Source organism: Fistularia commersonii, chromosome 6 (genome assembly GCF_037954325.1).
Source record: "Fistularia commersonii isolate RoL2024-O1a breed Wild chromosome 6, RoL_Fcom_v1.0, whole genome shotgun sequence".
Classification (NCBI taxonomy): Eukaryota; Metazoa; Chordata; class Actinopteri; order Syngnathiformes; family Fistulariidae; genus Fistularia; species Fistularia commersonii.
The window spans coordinates 13,785,669-13,802,010 of NC_141289.1; the positions used below are offsets into that span (position 1 = coordinate 13,785,669).

The 16,342-nt window shown below is 37.8% G+C and overlaps 2 protein-coding genes across 3 annotated transcripts; both read right to left on the reverse strand.

The window, feature by feature from the left end:
• Positions 1-1,485: 1,485 nt before the first annotated feature.
• On the reverse strand, positions 1,486-2,505 carry gpbar1 (G protein-coupled bile acid receptor 1). The gene has a single exon (XM_086147409.1). The coding sequence runs from the start codon at positions 2,503-2,505 to the stop codon at positions 1,486-1,488; it is 1,020 nt and encodes a 339-aa protein (XP_086003535.1).
• A 5,534-nt stretch (positions 2,506-8,039) lies between these two features.
• On the reverse strand, positions 8,040-15,661 carry aamp (angio-associated, migratory cell protein). Of its 2 annotated transcripts, XM_086148284.1 has the most exons (12): positions 15,533-15,661; positions 15,288-15,424; positions 14,524-14,664; positions 14,325-14,444; positions 13,701-13,840; positions 13,284-13,428; positions 12,474-12,557; positions 12,057-12,172; positions 11,795-11,886; positions 10,492-10,582; positions 9,697-9,851; positions 8,040-9,562 (listed from the first exon to the last, which is right to left on the reverse strand). In XM_086148284.1, the coding sequence occupies exons 2-12, from the start codon at positions 15,376-15,378 to the stop codon at positions 9,487-9,489; spliced, it is 1,251 nt and encodes a 416-aa protein (XP_086004410.1). In that variant the 5' UTR covers positions 15,379-15,424; positions 15,533-15,661; the 3' UTR covers positions 8,040-9,486. The 2 variants fall into 2 exon arrangements, with proteins under 2 accessions (XP_086004410.1, XP_086004409.1); XM_086148283.1 differs by having other exon boundaries at positions 15,288-15,609.
• Between the last annotated feature and the right edge of the window lie 681 nt (positions 15,662-16,342).

Here is a 16,342-nt window from a genome sequence, read left to right on the forward strand (position 1 = left end):
TAGTGTGTCCTGGCCTAAGGTTGATCTAAGGTCTCTCCTAATGTCCCATAGCATTTCAGACATTGTTAGCTGTTTAATTTCATTACTGTCTGCTTTGGCTCCTCAGCTTGCCGTCAGCCTCATTTCCACCCACATGAGTATCCGGCATATTCAAGGCCACACTTCACCTTGAAAAAAGACTTACATAAAAACCAAATTTTCAAGAGAGCATCTGAAACACAAGGACATATAGCAGTCTTTAATTACAATTATATTGATCCATAATTTTCAACGTTTTGTGAACATGTACCCAACCATGTCAAAATATACACACTGTATATATTTTCATTCCCATCTTTAAGCCAATTTGCACTCGTATATTTGTCTCCATAGAAACAAGGCTGATGTTTCTTCGCTGTGTATATGAGTGCTTGAGCTAATTGTGCACAATGAATGCATCTCTGTCTCTTCTTCAGCTTGCATACCGGTACAGAGATAAACACTGGCGGAGAAAAGTAGGAGTAAACATTGCAGACAAGGAGTGAAGGATGGAGAAACTCTTTCACTGGATAAAATCATCTTCAGAGCAGCTTAATGAAATGACATGACTTTTTGTCATTTGGCTTGTCTTTTTATCTTATAAACTTAAATATCTCAACAGTGATTTACAAAGTGTTTGATCAACAGTCATGATTTTAAATACATAAACAACTCCTAATGGCCAAAGCTGTGAGAGGTAATGGAAGAATCAAGTGTATGGTTTACTGTATAGTTCATACTAAGACAGATATAAAAACATTTTTACAAATTATATTGCTTAATTACTTTGAGCATTAATCATTTTCCCTCAAACTTTTAGCCAGTTTGCCTCTTAAAAAAAATAACCCAGAAATTAATTATGGTGGCGCAGTGGTAAGAGCTTCTCAGTTCAATTCCAACAGTTCCGAGAGATTTTTATTCTCCCTGTGATTTTTTTTTTCATATTTATGAGCTTTTCTCACACACTAAAAATAAATGACACTAAACAATATTTAATTCTTCTTAGACAAACTTTGAAATTCTTTATTCTAAACTTCAATTTCCCCACTGGATTCATGAACCTGACACTTAACAATATTTAAACTTAACAATATTTAAACTTAACAGACATTAACTGATAACTGATTTTGTTGGTTTCTCAACACTAAATCACGTTGACTTCAATTGGTCGTACAATCATTTTTTTTTTTCTAACCCAGAGCAGAAAGATACTTTTTAAGCGCTGAGAAAATATGTGCATTCTTTCTGACCAAAATCAGGAATAAATGTTAATACCATACCTTTTTTTATAGCCCAATCACAACAAATATGTCTTCTGTAAATTGCAGGGGTGGATACTATTCAGTTCTGAAGCAACAAACACGTTTCACTCTTCAAAAGTACAGTGAAGTTTGACAGCAAGGCCCAAAGGAAAGTAAATATGCAGTCAAGGAAACCTTCCACAAATAAACATTCACCCAAATTTTATTAGGCCGCAACTTCATTTGATCTCACTGTTCTTCGCCTTATTCTGTCTCTGAGTTTCTGAAGCACTTTGTATGCAGGCTCTGTATACTGCCGATTTGCAAGACCGAGCACCAATGGCACCACCGCCATGCTTCCGATACCAGTGCAGGAGAGCACGATGTGTGTAGTGGAGCTCCACTTGGTGTCACTTATTAAGAATGCCACACAAACGTGCATGTAAATGAGGTAAGGGACCCAGCACGCCAGGAACGTAAGTGACACGGCTACAACGCAGCGAGTGTACCGCAGGTTCAGCTTCTGCTCCCGGTCTGTGACTTGGCCTCGCTCCACTGAGCGATGGAGACGACATATGTCCCTCAGCTGGCTGCGGGTGATCCAAAGAACGTGGCCGGTCATACCGGCGATGGAGAGAATGGCAGGTAATACGAGTCCATACACTTCTAGGTAGATGTAAGCATTTGGGAAGACTCTCCTGTATGAGCAGCAAGTGGTGGAGTTTGTTGAACAGTTTGAAAATAACTTAAATGTAGTTGCGCAGCAATTGTTCCAATCTACTCCGGTCCAGTTATTCCAACCAAAGGCAGGAAGTGAGGCATACAAGAGTGGAGGTGCCCACACCACAAGCAACGCCAAAGGAAAACTGCGATGCATCCACAAGTTATTGTAATGCAGGGGGTCCACAATGCAGACGTAGCGCTCATAGTGAACCATGACCAGGTTGAGCAGAAAAGCCAAAAACAGGAAGTTTGGGAAGATGTGAGCCACAAGGCAGGAGCTAAAACTCAGTTTGCGGTTGAGACCCATCAGAGGGATGAAGGGGAGAGCCACCCCTGTGCACATGTCAGCCACTAGCAGGCTGAGGAAGAAGTAGTTGGGTGTGTTGTGGAGCTGGCGGTTGCAAGCAATGCCCAGGATGATAATCAGATTAGCCAGGATGATTGAAGTGGATAGAGGGATGGTGATGGTGTAGATGAGCTGCTCTTCAGTGAGCAGAATCAGAGAGTTGCTGCAGTCCATCATGGAAGACCTCAGTGGACCCTCTCCCTGCGGAAGTCCAGCTCTTCTCCCATCAATGTGCAGCTTCTCTGTTGGGAAGATGAGGAACTGTTCAGGTGAACACCAAGGACAAACTGTGTGCAGCAAATATTCCAAAGTAAAGTCAATCATACAAAAGATGTAAAAGTCATTTTCTTTTACTGTACCAAAGATCACCTTTGGCGGAGACAATTCTTGGTGACAGGAATGAGAAAATAGCTTAAAGGTCTAATCCTGGAATTGTCTTTCATAACTGAGTATGACGTTTGAATGCAGGGACTCTGGTGACGCTGACAGATCCTGTTAGGTTTTGGTAAAGGAAACATGTGTCATGGTTACAAGTGATCAAGGTTTATGCCTATTTTCTTAAACTGAAATATGAATTAAAATGTGAACATAAAACAGCATGTAAAACACCAATCATCTTTTTTTATAGGAGAAATATTGTACTGCTTTCTCTGAATCATAAATTTATGTTTGTTGTCTTCTGATACATATTTATGTTCAAGAAGTCCCAAGTATCACATTGCAAGCCATGTACTGACAATCATTAACATTAAAAAGGATATGTATTTTATTAATAATAGGACCTGCACCTTAATAATAAACACACTGCTAGAGGTATTTTCACAAGTTCTTTTTCTTTTTAACCGGAAACATTTGATTCTGTGCAAAAGACTAGCAAATAAGGAAGCCAGTTTTGACAGACTTCCACAGAATAGTTTAATAATAGCATGTATGACCTGTACAATCCTTTCTATGTTCACCTAATTCAGACATATCCAAAGTCCGGCCCGTGGTCCTAATGCAACCTGTGTACAAAATTACACCGGTCTGCTGCCTCAATCAAAAATCAATAATAAAATCGAATTCGGTCCGGCAGCCCGCTTTTCTTTTTGTATTTTTGACCCGAGTCTAAAATTGAAATAATGAAAAACACTGCATTTCTCCTTTTTGATAACAAGTAATACAAGAATTGATATGGCCCTCAATGTTTTGTACTTCTGAATAATATCACTGTCTGTGCTATTTTCCTGTTCACATGTTTTGAATTTAGAAGTTCATAGTGAGTATTTAATAGTGAATAATATGTGATGTTTCAAGTGAACCAAGATATATTTAATCTTTCTGAAAGTTTTTTTTTTTCCCAGACAGACTTCTTTCCTAATTGTATGTGGTATTCAAATATGAAAGTCTGAGAGATTTTGGTAAAAACTTTAGAATTGTGTTCTGTGCTAAGGCATGAAAAGTATGCCATTTGCAATAAAAAAAATCATGAAATAGTCCATTGCATTTATTGTTAATGATTCAGAGAATGTCAGGCTGAATGGTTGGCCCTCACTCATTGTAACCTGACCAAAAATGTCCCTCTTTGCAAAAAGTTTGGACACCCCTGACCTAACTATTGCGGCTAACAAAAGTTCTTTTGTTGACAACTAAAACAAGGGTACGCATGTGATGCTGCTGCCATTTTATAATTCATCTATTGGGACTCTGGAGTATATCATCTCTTTGAATCTACTGTATTCTGGGACCTGATCCAGAAGATAATCTCCCCCTTTTTATGCAACGCTCCAGTTTACGACGAGCGAAGGATATATCTAGATGGCCACAGTGATATACAATGAAAGCAGAATTCTATATTGGAGGTTTTATTTTACAGTTTATATACTTTATCATAGCCATTCATCTCCCTGTCTTTCATTGTAAGTACATTTTTACCATTTGCAACAATTTTTTAATTTAATTCAAAGCCTATAACTCAATTACTTATAACTTATTTACCTCTGCTAAACAAAATTAAATGCTTCAAAATTAATTTTAACGATTTTCCTGAGTTTTATTTGTCTGGTTCATTACATGTTATTAAGAAATATAATACACTCCTGTACACAAAGTTATGATATTGCATTATATCATTATATTTTATTAAAGTACTTGTATTATGGCTCCAAATTGACTTTTTAGAAAAAGAATATATAGAAACTGCATGACAATAGTTTCAGAAGAAAATGTATCTATTGCAAAATAAAGGGAATTTCAAAGTATTATTTCATATCAAAGTGAAAGAAGTGAAACCATCATGTAAATTGTGCAAAAAAAATTACCTCTGAAATGTACTGGAGTGCAAATATAATGTAACATTAAATGGAGATACTCACTCAAAGAAATGCCTCAAACTGGTGCTGAAGTATTCAGTCAGAGAAAAGGAATTTAACATACAAAGCAATCCTACAGTCTCAGAACAGATATGAAGGAGGTCAGAAACATAAATATATAACAACCTCTTGAATTATACAAACAAATTATAACCAAAATGCTGAAGTCCTGGTTACCTGTTGTGGGTGAGCAGTCCAGTTATGTATCGTTTATCCAAGGAAACTGGTTTTCTACCACACTCGGACTTCATGGTACTGCATTTCATATCCAAAATCAGACGATTGTTTCGGCTTCTTCTGTAATCCGGTCGGCCAGCTTAACCTCAGCAGCCCTCTCGGAGAACTGTGATGAGTCCTTTCACACAGCACAGAAAGGGGAAGTGCACACTGGAGTAGGAGGAAAACTTCTCCTGCGAGGACACTTCACTGTGAGACTGCAGCAGCTTGTTGGCTCTTAACCTGCAGTTTTTATTTAGTAATTTAGCAGTTTTTCCTTCCCCCTTTCAGCCCCTTCCAGACTGCCCTATGTATAGCTGTCAATAGAGAGAGGATACAAAGCTATCATCGCTGACTGCCAATCCTGTAAGAGCATTCAAGGTCAGCATCATTTTAGCAGAATCCATGTATTTGAAAGTTCAGCCATAGAAGTTTAGTTTTCTACTACCTCAAATAACTGTTTCTACATTAAACTTTTGTTGAAGCAGGATTTATTATTTTAATACTTGTTACTACTAGAGGGAGTCTCTCTGAACGGCCTCTTGAGACTTTTCAAACATCGATTAGAGGAACCGTTTGGTGTCAGTCTTGGGAAAATATGCTTTTCTTTCACATGAATCTTCAAACCAGGAAAGTGTTCACCAGTGATTATACATGACCACACATCCAAATCTTGATATGATTCAAATGAAGTGAAGACACTTTTGTAAATAAAAACTAGAGGTATAATTGAGTACAAATAGTTTTGCTGTATTTGTGAAGTGATATGGTGCCGTGTTACAATGAGGACACTGACTAGGAGCTGAAGACATAGCTTTTGAAGATTCCTATTTCATACAATGTTGTTGATTTTTATCAATTGTTATATGGCTGGCATATTTTCAATGAAATATCAAAACAGCGGAAAGGATTTACACATATATCAGTATCAGATAACCAAATAGAATATTTTAAATAAACTGGTCATAAGGATCCTTTTTTAAAACACTCTACTGTATGTATGGCTCTTATAAAAAGCAGCTATTATAATTTCCCTTTTAACAAATTATTGAATGTTTGCTCTCACGTGACAATGTAGCACTTCTGTGCACTCGCTTGCTCTGCTCAAGTGTATCAGATGTGAGAATGGCCCTTTTGAGGCTCAACTGTGTGAAACATAGATACAACAATGTTTGTCAGAATTCATAACAGCTGTCTTGCACGTCCCATATTTAAACACAGCACTGGATGGAGGGCCATCGGTGACCTGCTCTGTTGGCCAAACACGGAAGCCTCCTTCCCTGATGGGTTAAATCAGTGCTGGTGCCGGTGGAGATGGACGAGCTCCCGTCAGATAATGGTTTTAAACATAACGTTCCTGAGCCTGGAAGTGTCTGGATAGACACTACACAGGGAGGGCAAGCTGGACATGAAACCACAACATCCCCGCTTTTACACAGTAGGAGAGCATCTTGAACTTCCTGGAAAAGCACGACCTACACAAAAGTAACACAGTGATCTAATCTTGATTATTTACACATAGTTGCAAAATGGAATGTAACATGATGAACTGCGTGCACATCCAGTGATCAAAAGATCTCAACTGGAAAGTACTTCAAAGCTTTTAAAATGTGCTTTTAATTAAATGGATTTATTTGGTCAGATTTGAAAACATTTTGCATTTCCAACTTGTATGCCTTTTAAATACAAGCAGTATTTCTAAAGGGTTTGTCACTTGTTTACCTTGGCAGCAGCCCACTCAACCAATTTGTTCTGGATCTGTTGTCAAGCACAGCAACTGGCATTTAATAGGCCGCGCTTTTCCCTGGTCAAGGTTGATACCTTTAAAGATGGCAATCTGTCTGGCCCATCCAAGCCTTTGTCTTTATCGTGGCTGACCTTTGAGGCCAAACAGACCATGCTGACGGATGAGGAAAATATCCTTCCGCCATTCAACACACCTCGCAAGTGCCTTTTTGGCTGAGCTCTATCCCTGCGTCTTGCAGATTGTCCCAGGTAATGAATATAAATTAAACATTTATATAATACAAAGATGGTCTCTGAGAGTGATGCAAATCACTAACACTAGCCATATAGCTAGATTATTCCTGTAATCTGCTGAAAATAAAGTTGCTAGTAGCTATGATGTGTTCTGAAAATTTTACAGACCAAACATTTTAGTCAAAATGTACTTGCAGTATAAGAAACATAATAATACCGTAATACAAGTTAGTTAAGGCCTTTTACTCAATTCTCAAGGATACCTACTCAGTTATTGATAAATTAACAAGAAAATTACTAAAACAATCCTTTATAACAGTTGGAGGTAAAATGTATCATTTATCGTCAAGATAGTGAAAACACAGGGTGGTCACTATCAAGGTTAAGAGAGGGAGCTTTTTTGAAATGTTTGAAATGTTTAGAAAGTAAAGCATTTAAACCAAAGGGTTACCAAAGTCGTAATGCAGCTTAATTTTAATATTCGCCGAATTTCCAGCTGTTTCCCTTCAGTTCAGCCATTTTAGTAACATTTGGTAGTTCCTGGCCCACTAAAAGTTCAAACTGCTAAATCTCAAAAGATATCAACCTGCACAGTTCAACATTGAGCAAGAATTCCTAAACATTTCAACCAAGCACACACAAAAGGCTGGGGGCAGCCCAACTTTAACACCCCTGTACATGTCTGAAACACAAACATGATCTCATGAATCTTTCGAAACATGTATGTTTGCACTATTATTTTCAATGACCCAACCAGTTATCTTTTTTAATTATTTGGGTTACTTTTAAAATAAAAATGCTTTCTGAAATGAGTCACATATATGTCTTAACTATGCAAATATTTAAAAAAAAATATATATATATATAAATAAAAGTTCAGGTCAGATTACTGTGTATTTATATTTTCTTTTGTGTCTTTGACATGGCGCCCTCCATGGCAGACTCCATTGCATGCCAGCTAAATGCACTGCGGACAGCAAAGTAAGAATTTCATTGTACAGGGAAATACGTTTCCACACTGTACATGACAATAAATGCTTTGAATCTTGACCACATGGTCAGTTTTTGATATACATCAACCATTTAATCTCCTCTCCCAGAAGGGATTAAATGAAATTTGAGTGGCACATGGTGAGAAAGTAAATAATACAAGAAACTAGTAAATGTTTTTTCTTTTTAACATTTATGCATGTATATTCTTTGCCTATCCTGGTTTCCTCAAAATGAAAAATAGCTATGTCACTGAATCTATTGAAAAAAAGTCTTAATGAACAGGCGTTTCATTTTTTTTTAAGTAATTTCTTTAAACCATGCCTTGTATATTAAAACACAAACCTATTTGCACTTCTATAACCAGTGGCAACTGTTCATACTGACTACACTAAAAGCAATATAAAGTTCCAATTCACACTTAAGATCACATCTCTTCTGTGTGTCCAAATGTATTTTCATTTCCAAACGGGCAAAGAGTCTTATCTGTTTTTAAGTCTAATAAGAAGGGGGTTACACTGATGCAACAGTGGTGCCAACAAGCCAAGAAACTACTTCAATTCAGACTTTACAGCTGATGTGTTTCTTTCACAGCTGATAAGCAAAAACATGTTCCTACATGAGGCTGCTTGGAGGGAAGACTGAACATGAGCAACACAAGGAATGAATGAACTAGTTCCATTGTTAATAAGGGGGAAATATATTATCATTGATGTTTCCTTCACTCTTAAGTTGGCATCAAGATCTGGTAGGGTCATCCCTGAATGATAATTCCTTCAAAAAGCTTGGGAACAAACACACACTCACTCATGACATAAAACAAACAAAAAACCCCAAGGGACAACTACAGAACCTGAAGTAGATTATAAAAAAGGACTTTCAAGTATCTCATTATTTAAACATTGTAGAATACAGAGCATTCAAGCAGAGGACGATGACCTAACAATGCATCACAATATTTGCTTTGTTTAGTCTCACCATAATTCTTGTCCAATGTTGTACTTAAAATAAAGTATCTGGGAAATCATTATACCCCATTTGTTTGGGAAAATGATTGCATCTTTGAATTTGCTACCTTTATTACAAAGACTCATCACATTCCATCATTATTTCATCACATGGAGAATATGTGAGTACATTTGAACATTTTAAAATGATTGAAAAATTTAATTAAATGACTTTTGACCAAAGTAGGCTAAAAATTCCAGGAGCTAACATTCATTGCGCTTACCAGATTGGTGGAAGTCTACCTCTCAAATGTTTTACTTTCAATGAAAATCATGGCAAATTTGATCTTTTCACAAAAAGTTGGGAAGATCTCTTTAAGAGGATTATAATAAGAATTCTTGCCGTGGCATCATTATCTGTGGACCAAAATTCTTTTCCCATATATTTTATTTGTGCTCAATCCATTTTTCAACCACTAGTTGCTCCAAGCACAACCAACATCTTTTCTCCACTAGGTAATATTACACTGCCAGGGAAGGTCGGATAGTAAAATCCACAGGATCAAGAACGTTCTACTACGTCCCAGAACAAATCGTCTGAACATAACCGTCTCTTGCTTTCTTGAAATATTCTTTCTCTTCTCTGCATCTTCTTTGATGTGGCTTTTTTCCTTTTATCGGTCTGGTCTTTGGAGACAGAAGACTTTGGCCTGGTTGTCTCCTGAGGCTGTCACTGCGACAGTCGCGTCCCTGTAGGAGAGACAAGGTCAGGTAAACATCAAGACGGAACTGAGATTCCCAGAACAGGTACTTTATTAGAGCAGCTGAAAGGAATGGCATAATATTTTCAATCTCTGGATGAGCTACTGATCATGTTGACATACCTGTTGATTGTGAAGTCAAGGATTTCCGCAGTGTGGCCACAGTACTCGGACACGATGTTGCCGGAGCGAGCATCCCAAATGTGCAGCACTCCGTCTAAACTGCAAGTAGAAACCATCGAGGAGGACTCTTCCCACTGCAAGTGAACTATACCAGCCTGGAAACCAGAGGGTGAAATGCCATTTAAACACACTTGTGTTGACAGATTCAATATTATTTTTAAACGGTATGAATTCCTGTTAGTGTGTATGTGAAATAATGGAGCTCCAGATTGAAAAATATTTAGGTCTTTTTCAAATATTTTATTAGAACTATTTATCATGGTAAAATATCTGACCAAATATAGTCGACCATTAAAATTGTTTCGCAATTTACCTGATAGACATTATTTGCCACTTTGATAAGCCATTACTATAACCGATTTATGAACTAATTTAAGAAGGAAGCATATCATGAATAACTGAATACAAGTTAGTCATTCATGGCAGCTAAAAATGTAACAAACCCACACAATTGGAAAAGTTTGATACACGTTATTTGCAAAGTGTAGTATGGAGTTCCATAAATGGAAGACCTCTGCCATCTGTCTCTGCATGAACAGTAGATGACAAAATCTTTATCATTATAAACATCGAGCTGGCCGCCTTATGGCGCTGACATGTTGGCTAAGAGATTTACAATTCAACACAGTATAGAGACCACAGACAAGTGAGAATGTATAGTGAGGTGGGTGTAAACATGTCACTGCTCCAAGCTAACATAACACACCACCAAGTTTCCTGTATGTAGCTACACACCTCGTGTTGGCACCTGTGCCTCAGACCCTGTGTGGACAGGTCATAGATAGCCAGTGTCCCATCCAGGTAGGCCACGGCGAAGAGAGGCAGACTGCAAAACACAAAAAAATTCATTTTTTGAAGGTACATTTCCTTTTAGTGAGGCAAATTTTCTTTTCTTGGCATTATTTAATTTTTACCTAAATATGCATTCATTAAAGGGGCAGGCTCACTCTGTGAGATCAAATTATTTGCCATTAAGACAATATGGCGGATATGGACCGGTATGCCGTGTTTAATGTTACCCCACCAATTAAAATTAAATTGAAAAATTAATATCAACAAACAAGTTCTGGCAGAATATGAATTCACTATTACACTGTTTAAACAAGACAGCGGGCGAACAGTTCGAAAACTTTTATTCTAATTTGAGTTTGGCTGATTGAGACTTGAACTCTAAGATCAAATATATAAATTGCCCATTAAGAGAGAACTGTAGTTATTGGAGTTAATTGTCAGAGGTTGGCTTCAAATTCAGTAGTAACTAGGAGAATGCTTTTCTCTGTTAACATGACTGCACAAAGAGAAGAGAAGGGCATCAATCTTTTTTTTTTTTTCCCAAAGAGTTTGCAGGTAATTTTAAACTCCTTATTTTTCCTTGCTGACTGACTATTGCAACATAGTAATATATTCAATGTTCCTGTGTATATCCACAAACCACAGCATTTCACTCCTGATTCAGAACCATAGTCACTTCTTGTCCACAAAAGGCTTGCGTATCAACCAAGAGCCTGAGAGTTTTTTTTCTGACACTAGATACAGCATGACATCACTGGAATAATTGTGAAACTACAAGGGCAAATGAATAACACACATCAGGCAGATAAGGTTTATTCATAATGTTTACTGATGTTGTGTAACATTTCTGCAAAGACATAGAAACACTGTTATCCCGATAATAGATGTAAGGAATTCATTTGGCAGCAATCAACCAGCTCTAGTCTGGTAATTTCTGGATAAGTAGGCTTACGGATATAACAAGATAAAATAAGTCAAGATATGTTTTACATTGTGATTTTTTGTACAGCAGAACTGTAAAAACTGAAGGTTTGAGAGCAAATGTCATCATATGAAAGCATGAAAAAAATAGTTTAAAAGGGACAAAACATTCTTCTTTCTAATACCAAAGACAATTACAGGGCTCTTTTAAACAGGTTTTTTCCATCAGCTTCAAGAAAAACTAAAACATATTTTAACACCTGTTTTCAGCTAATCTGACAGCAAATAATCTTTGGGGTTGAGGTAGTCCCCTCACCCTACTTACATGTTGCAGAATCCCACAGACTCCACAGAGTTGGACTCCTCATCTTTTGAGCCTTGGACCTTGCTGGCCTCCAAGGAAAAAGATCCAACCATCTGACAAAACATGCAGAAATTGCAGACAAAAACAGCATGGAATTATTTTAAACATCACAGAAGCAGCAGAATATTTCAGTTTGATGCAGCAAAATTCACAGAATTCAAGCTGCCATGGCAACAGTAGCATTTCCATCTCTACCCAACTGTGTGTAGTTTGAGGTGCCTACCTTGCCATTAGCTGTGTTAATGAGCTTGGCATAGCCGTCCACTGACCCAGTCAGCACTAGAGAGCCATCCTTGTTGCATGCAAGGCAGGTCAGTGCCCCCTGGTGTCCATCCTGACCTGGAAAGGGATGATGTTTTGACTGACGGTACGCAGGAGAAACTTGATAAGGTACATATCAGGAAAGTCACTGATGAATTTTAAGTTGTGGCTGAAAAGTTAATCACAAAATCATTATTTTCTTTTCCATTCATCCAGCCCTTAATTTTCTGAATCAGTAACAGCTATGGTTCCATGTGAAAATTTCTCAACACATCAGCAATAATTTTGATTAAGAAATTTAGTTAATCTAAATTGAGACAGATCCAAGATACAGTGTTGTAGATAAGGTATATTCAACACTTAACAGACTTTAACTCACCTTTAATGACATGGATGGCATTGCCCTGCTTCAGATCCCACACACGCACCGATCCATCTTCATAACCCACCACCGCACGTTTACCTACAGAGAAGTAGCAAACAGCAGATAAGATCATTTTAAGACAAGATATAATCATTTTCTTTTGCCATTTATTTGCCTATTTGAGTACTATTTAGCCTCCGGGAGTGTTTTCATTCCTTAGACTTGTCCCAATACTGAAGTCATATACAAGTTTTGGCTTGGAAGTGAGTGCTTTTACTTGTTCTGGTCAGTCTCTTGCAAAGAGTAAATGTTTTTCCTGAAGACTAGTCTTGAAGAAAGTAGTGCAGATATCACTCAATGGCCATTGAATTTTCTTGTTTAAATTCATTACATTTTTTTCTATGTCGTCACAAATTTGGGGAATTTACTTGAAAATTATATGTAGTTACTGTTATGCTGATCTTGATTGATGACTCCTAACTAACTCAGGCCATTTATTTATTTCAACTTTAAAAACAAACAATTAAACAGGTAAGAAAATAAAGACAAAATGTCAAGGACCTTTATGAGACAAAGAGCATCGTGTGAATGCTGTTCAGTCGGGCATTTGAGGTCATGAGGTCGACCTTTAAAAAAAAAAAACATAAAACAACAAAACACTAGAACTTCACAGTTTGACACTCCTTATTACCTGTCCTACCTGCTCCAGACAAATTCTTTGTCTCATCTTGGTCTGTGTACAGGCAGATTTTGTTCATGACTCAATCTCTGACTATTTGCAATGATGCACTGTGCTTTAACTCTTATCGTCTTTGCATGAATTACCATCGGGGAGAAATTTGCCGCTGGTGGCCTGGCATGCACTGCTCTGGAAGGTTTTACAGTCTCCAGCGGGGATCTTCCACATCCACACATTGCCATCATGTGCTCCTGCCAGCAGGACGGGAGCACTAGGATGCCACTCCAACCACTGAGGGGGAAGCAAAGCAGACAACCACCAATTAAGCCACAGGCCACAATCTTCAATTTTTTTATTCAGGTTAAATTGGAGAGTCTATATTAATGCGAATATATGGAATAAGCAGTCAAAAGTGAAAGAAGCTGGAAACCTCAGATTCTCAGCCTGACTGGTCGTCTTGTGACAATATTATTTCCCTCTGCTATAATAAAAACTTTACATGAATTCAAAAGTAAAAAGAAAAAAAGCATTGTAAGAGCAAGCCAGGAGTTGAGCGTTCTTACCTCCAGATCTCCCACTTCGAAGGACCAGATCTCCTCTTTGGTTTCCACTTTCCAAACTTTGATCAGGCCACTCATGTCACCCGTAGCCACAAGAGAGGAGTCATGGCTGAACACAGCACACGTCACAGAGTCTTTGTGACCTGCAGAGGCCGAAGGAAGATTTAACATGTTTGTTGTACCTGCGGCCTATTTTCAGCGATAAAGAATCTGGAGTAATAATTGTAAATGTTTCGCTTTTTGAAGTTCAGTTAGTAAGAAAAGCGTTGCAGCTTCGGACTTTGCTGCATTTTAAAGCTTTTAGGTCGGTGAGATGTAAAACTGGTTCTTGTTAGCATCCTGCCTTATGATTATATTTACTTTAATACAATGGAATGATATTCTGAAGTTGGTCCAAATTATGAATCTGTCAACGCTGACAAATCTATATATTGCAGGCCACTTTACAAAACTAGGCACTTTTTACAGCAAAATCAGCACATAAATACCGATTATAAATATTAAAGATATCAAACTGTGTCTAGATATTTGCAAGTTAAGATAAGCATCAGAGTAGATCAAATTCTCTTCTTAGTTTGTAGTTTGACATCTTTAGGAAATGAACTACAAAACTCTGATTATTCTCACCTTTGCACTCCAGCAGAACTTCACCATCACTGACTCTCCAAACATAAGCTTTGTCATCTTCTCCTCCTGTGACTGCCATGTTGTTTGAAGCTGGATCCAGGCTGACACAAAACACAGACCCTGGACAGACAGAAACAACATAAAATTCAATATTGCCAAGGTGTATTAATGGCAGCACTCATGCAGGGCTGGACTTTACCAGTATGTTTGGAGAAGGTGAACTCGCTGTCATCCTCCTCTGCCTCTAACTCCATCTCATCTGCTGTCTCCCAGCCCTCGTCATCATCTGCATTACCGGCCTGGTCAATGCCGACATCCTCTAGCTCATCAGCCAAGTCATCTGTTGGAGGAAAACTCAAGGTTTGAGCTGGGGTGACTCTTGTATCCACTTGATCCATGGATTAGTCAATCCAGAATATTAGTTTATCCAGAATACAGTACAGCCTGAATCAACAGCTGAGATCAAAAGAAAAAAATCTTTGTTCTAAATAGGAAAAATTCAATTAAGAGAAGTTTTAGTATTTTTCTGTTGATGCAATCAGTATTTCAAAATATGGTCAGGCAAAATAATACATCAATGTTTCATGATTACAGTCATTATTGTTGGGTATAAACTATGAAACTGAGGAGATATCGTGAAATGATGAAACTGTGTCAATGTAATTGAACTGATATTACAAAGTGACGGAAAAGCAAGTTTTAAGGTCGGGAGCAGACAGGTCACACATACGTAAATACTAAAACATATATCTAAACCTAATTGATTCAATGAGAGGAAGTAAAATGGGACACCAATAAAACAGAAAAGTATCATGACTGAATGATTTAAATAAATCGATTACCTGCAAACATAAGGTCACTAACAATATACTGTTAATACCGTTGTATATTTCATTTGATCTCTGCTGACAGTTTCAATGACACCGGGGTTACTCTGATTAACCACCGGAGGTTTCCACCCACCGGGAGCAGGCTCCGATGCATTCAGATCGATCACTTCGATAATTTCTTCATCTCCATGGAGCTCCACCACATTTTCCTCCGTGCTGTCCATGCTTGTTAGCAAGCGTCAAGCTAGTCACACTAGCCGAAAAGGAGTCCTATAAAGAGAAATGTTAGCCGCGTCGACTTTTGGCGTATATCTATATACGTATATACTTATATATATATTAATCAGGAGGTTTACGACGAGAAATGACGGATCTCACAGATGATATATTTAGATAAGGCTGTGTGACCCATCCATTTTACAGACTGCTGTTCAATTCACGTGTTGTGTCGACTCGAGTGGCACAAGGTAATATTTCTGCCCTGAACTTTTCTGCCAGGAAGTAAAGGCTTTCAGCGCGATTTTTTTAGATACCGCGGTTCTGTGAAACATTAGCACAAAAAATACCCAGAAATAAGTTAATAGATTTAAAATGGTCAAACTAATTATTTTCTGTTTGATGTCAGGGACGAACGAGTCTCCGGGACAAAAGAATAATAGAGGGAAAAATTCTCCCATGTTGAACAAACCGGAAGTAGCTTGATGACGACAAAGCCTGCACCTCACAAGTCGTGTCGTACATGTTTACGGCCGTTAGATGGCAGTGTGGTAGAGAATGAGCCCACCCGCTGCACTGAGCGACCACTTCGGTAAGTAGGAGACGAGAGTTATGCTTTTCACCCCTTGAAGTGAAAAATTACCCGATTTATTTATTTTTTACGTACAAACTTTCATTTAATTTATGTCAAGTCCATTGACTATTCCTCACAAAATGGTGACTTTTTTCATTTCAATACATTTTATCTTTGTTTGTCGTGTCATGGATGTAAATTCTTGTTAACAGGCTGTAACTTAGTCCCTTGATTAGTCCCTTGATCGTCCCCCCCCCCTTTGTGTGGCGATAGAAATATACACCGCTCAAAAAAATAAAGGGAATACTAAAATAACCTGAAATAATCTTAATTATAGAAATAATCTTATTAAAGACTTTGTTTTTAACATAGTTGAAAGTGATGACGACAAAATCACA

What these genes read in the sequence shown, in the direction of transcription:
- gpbar1 (XM_086147409.1), bottom strand. Translation starts at nt 2,505, where the DNA reads ATGATGGACTGCAGCAACTCTCTGATTCTGCTCACTGAAGAGCAGCTC.
- aamp (XM_086148284.1), bottom strand. Translation starts at nt 15,378, where the DNA reads ATGGACAGCACGGAGGAAAATGTGGTGGAGCTCCATGGAGATGAAGAA. An exon ending in TCGAAGTGGGAGATCTGGAG is followed by an intron (nt 13,429 to 13,700) that starts GTAAGAACGCTC and finishes CTTCCCCCTCAG; the next exon opens with TGGTTGGAGTGGCATCCTAG. An exon ending in CTTGACTTCACAATCAACAG is followed by an intron (nt 9,563 to 9,696) that starts GTATGTCAACAT and finishes TCTCTCCTACAG; the next exon opens with GGACGCGACTGTCGCAGTGA.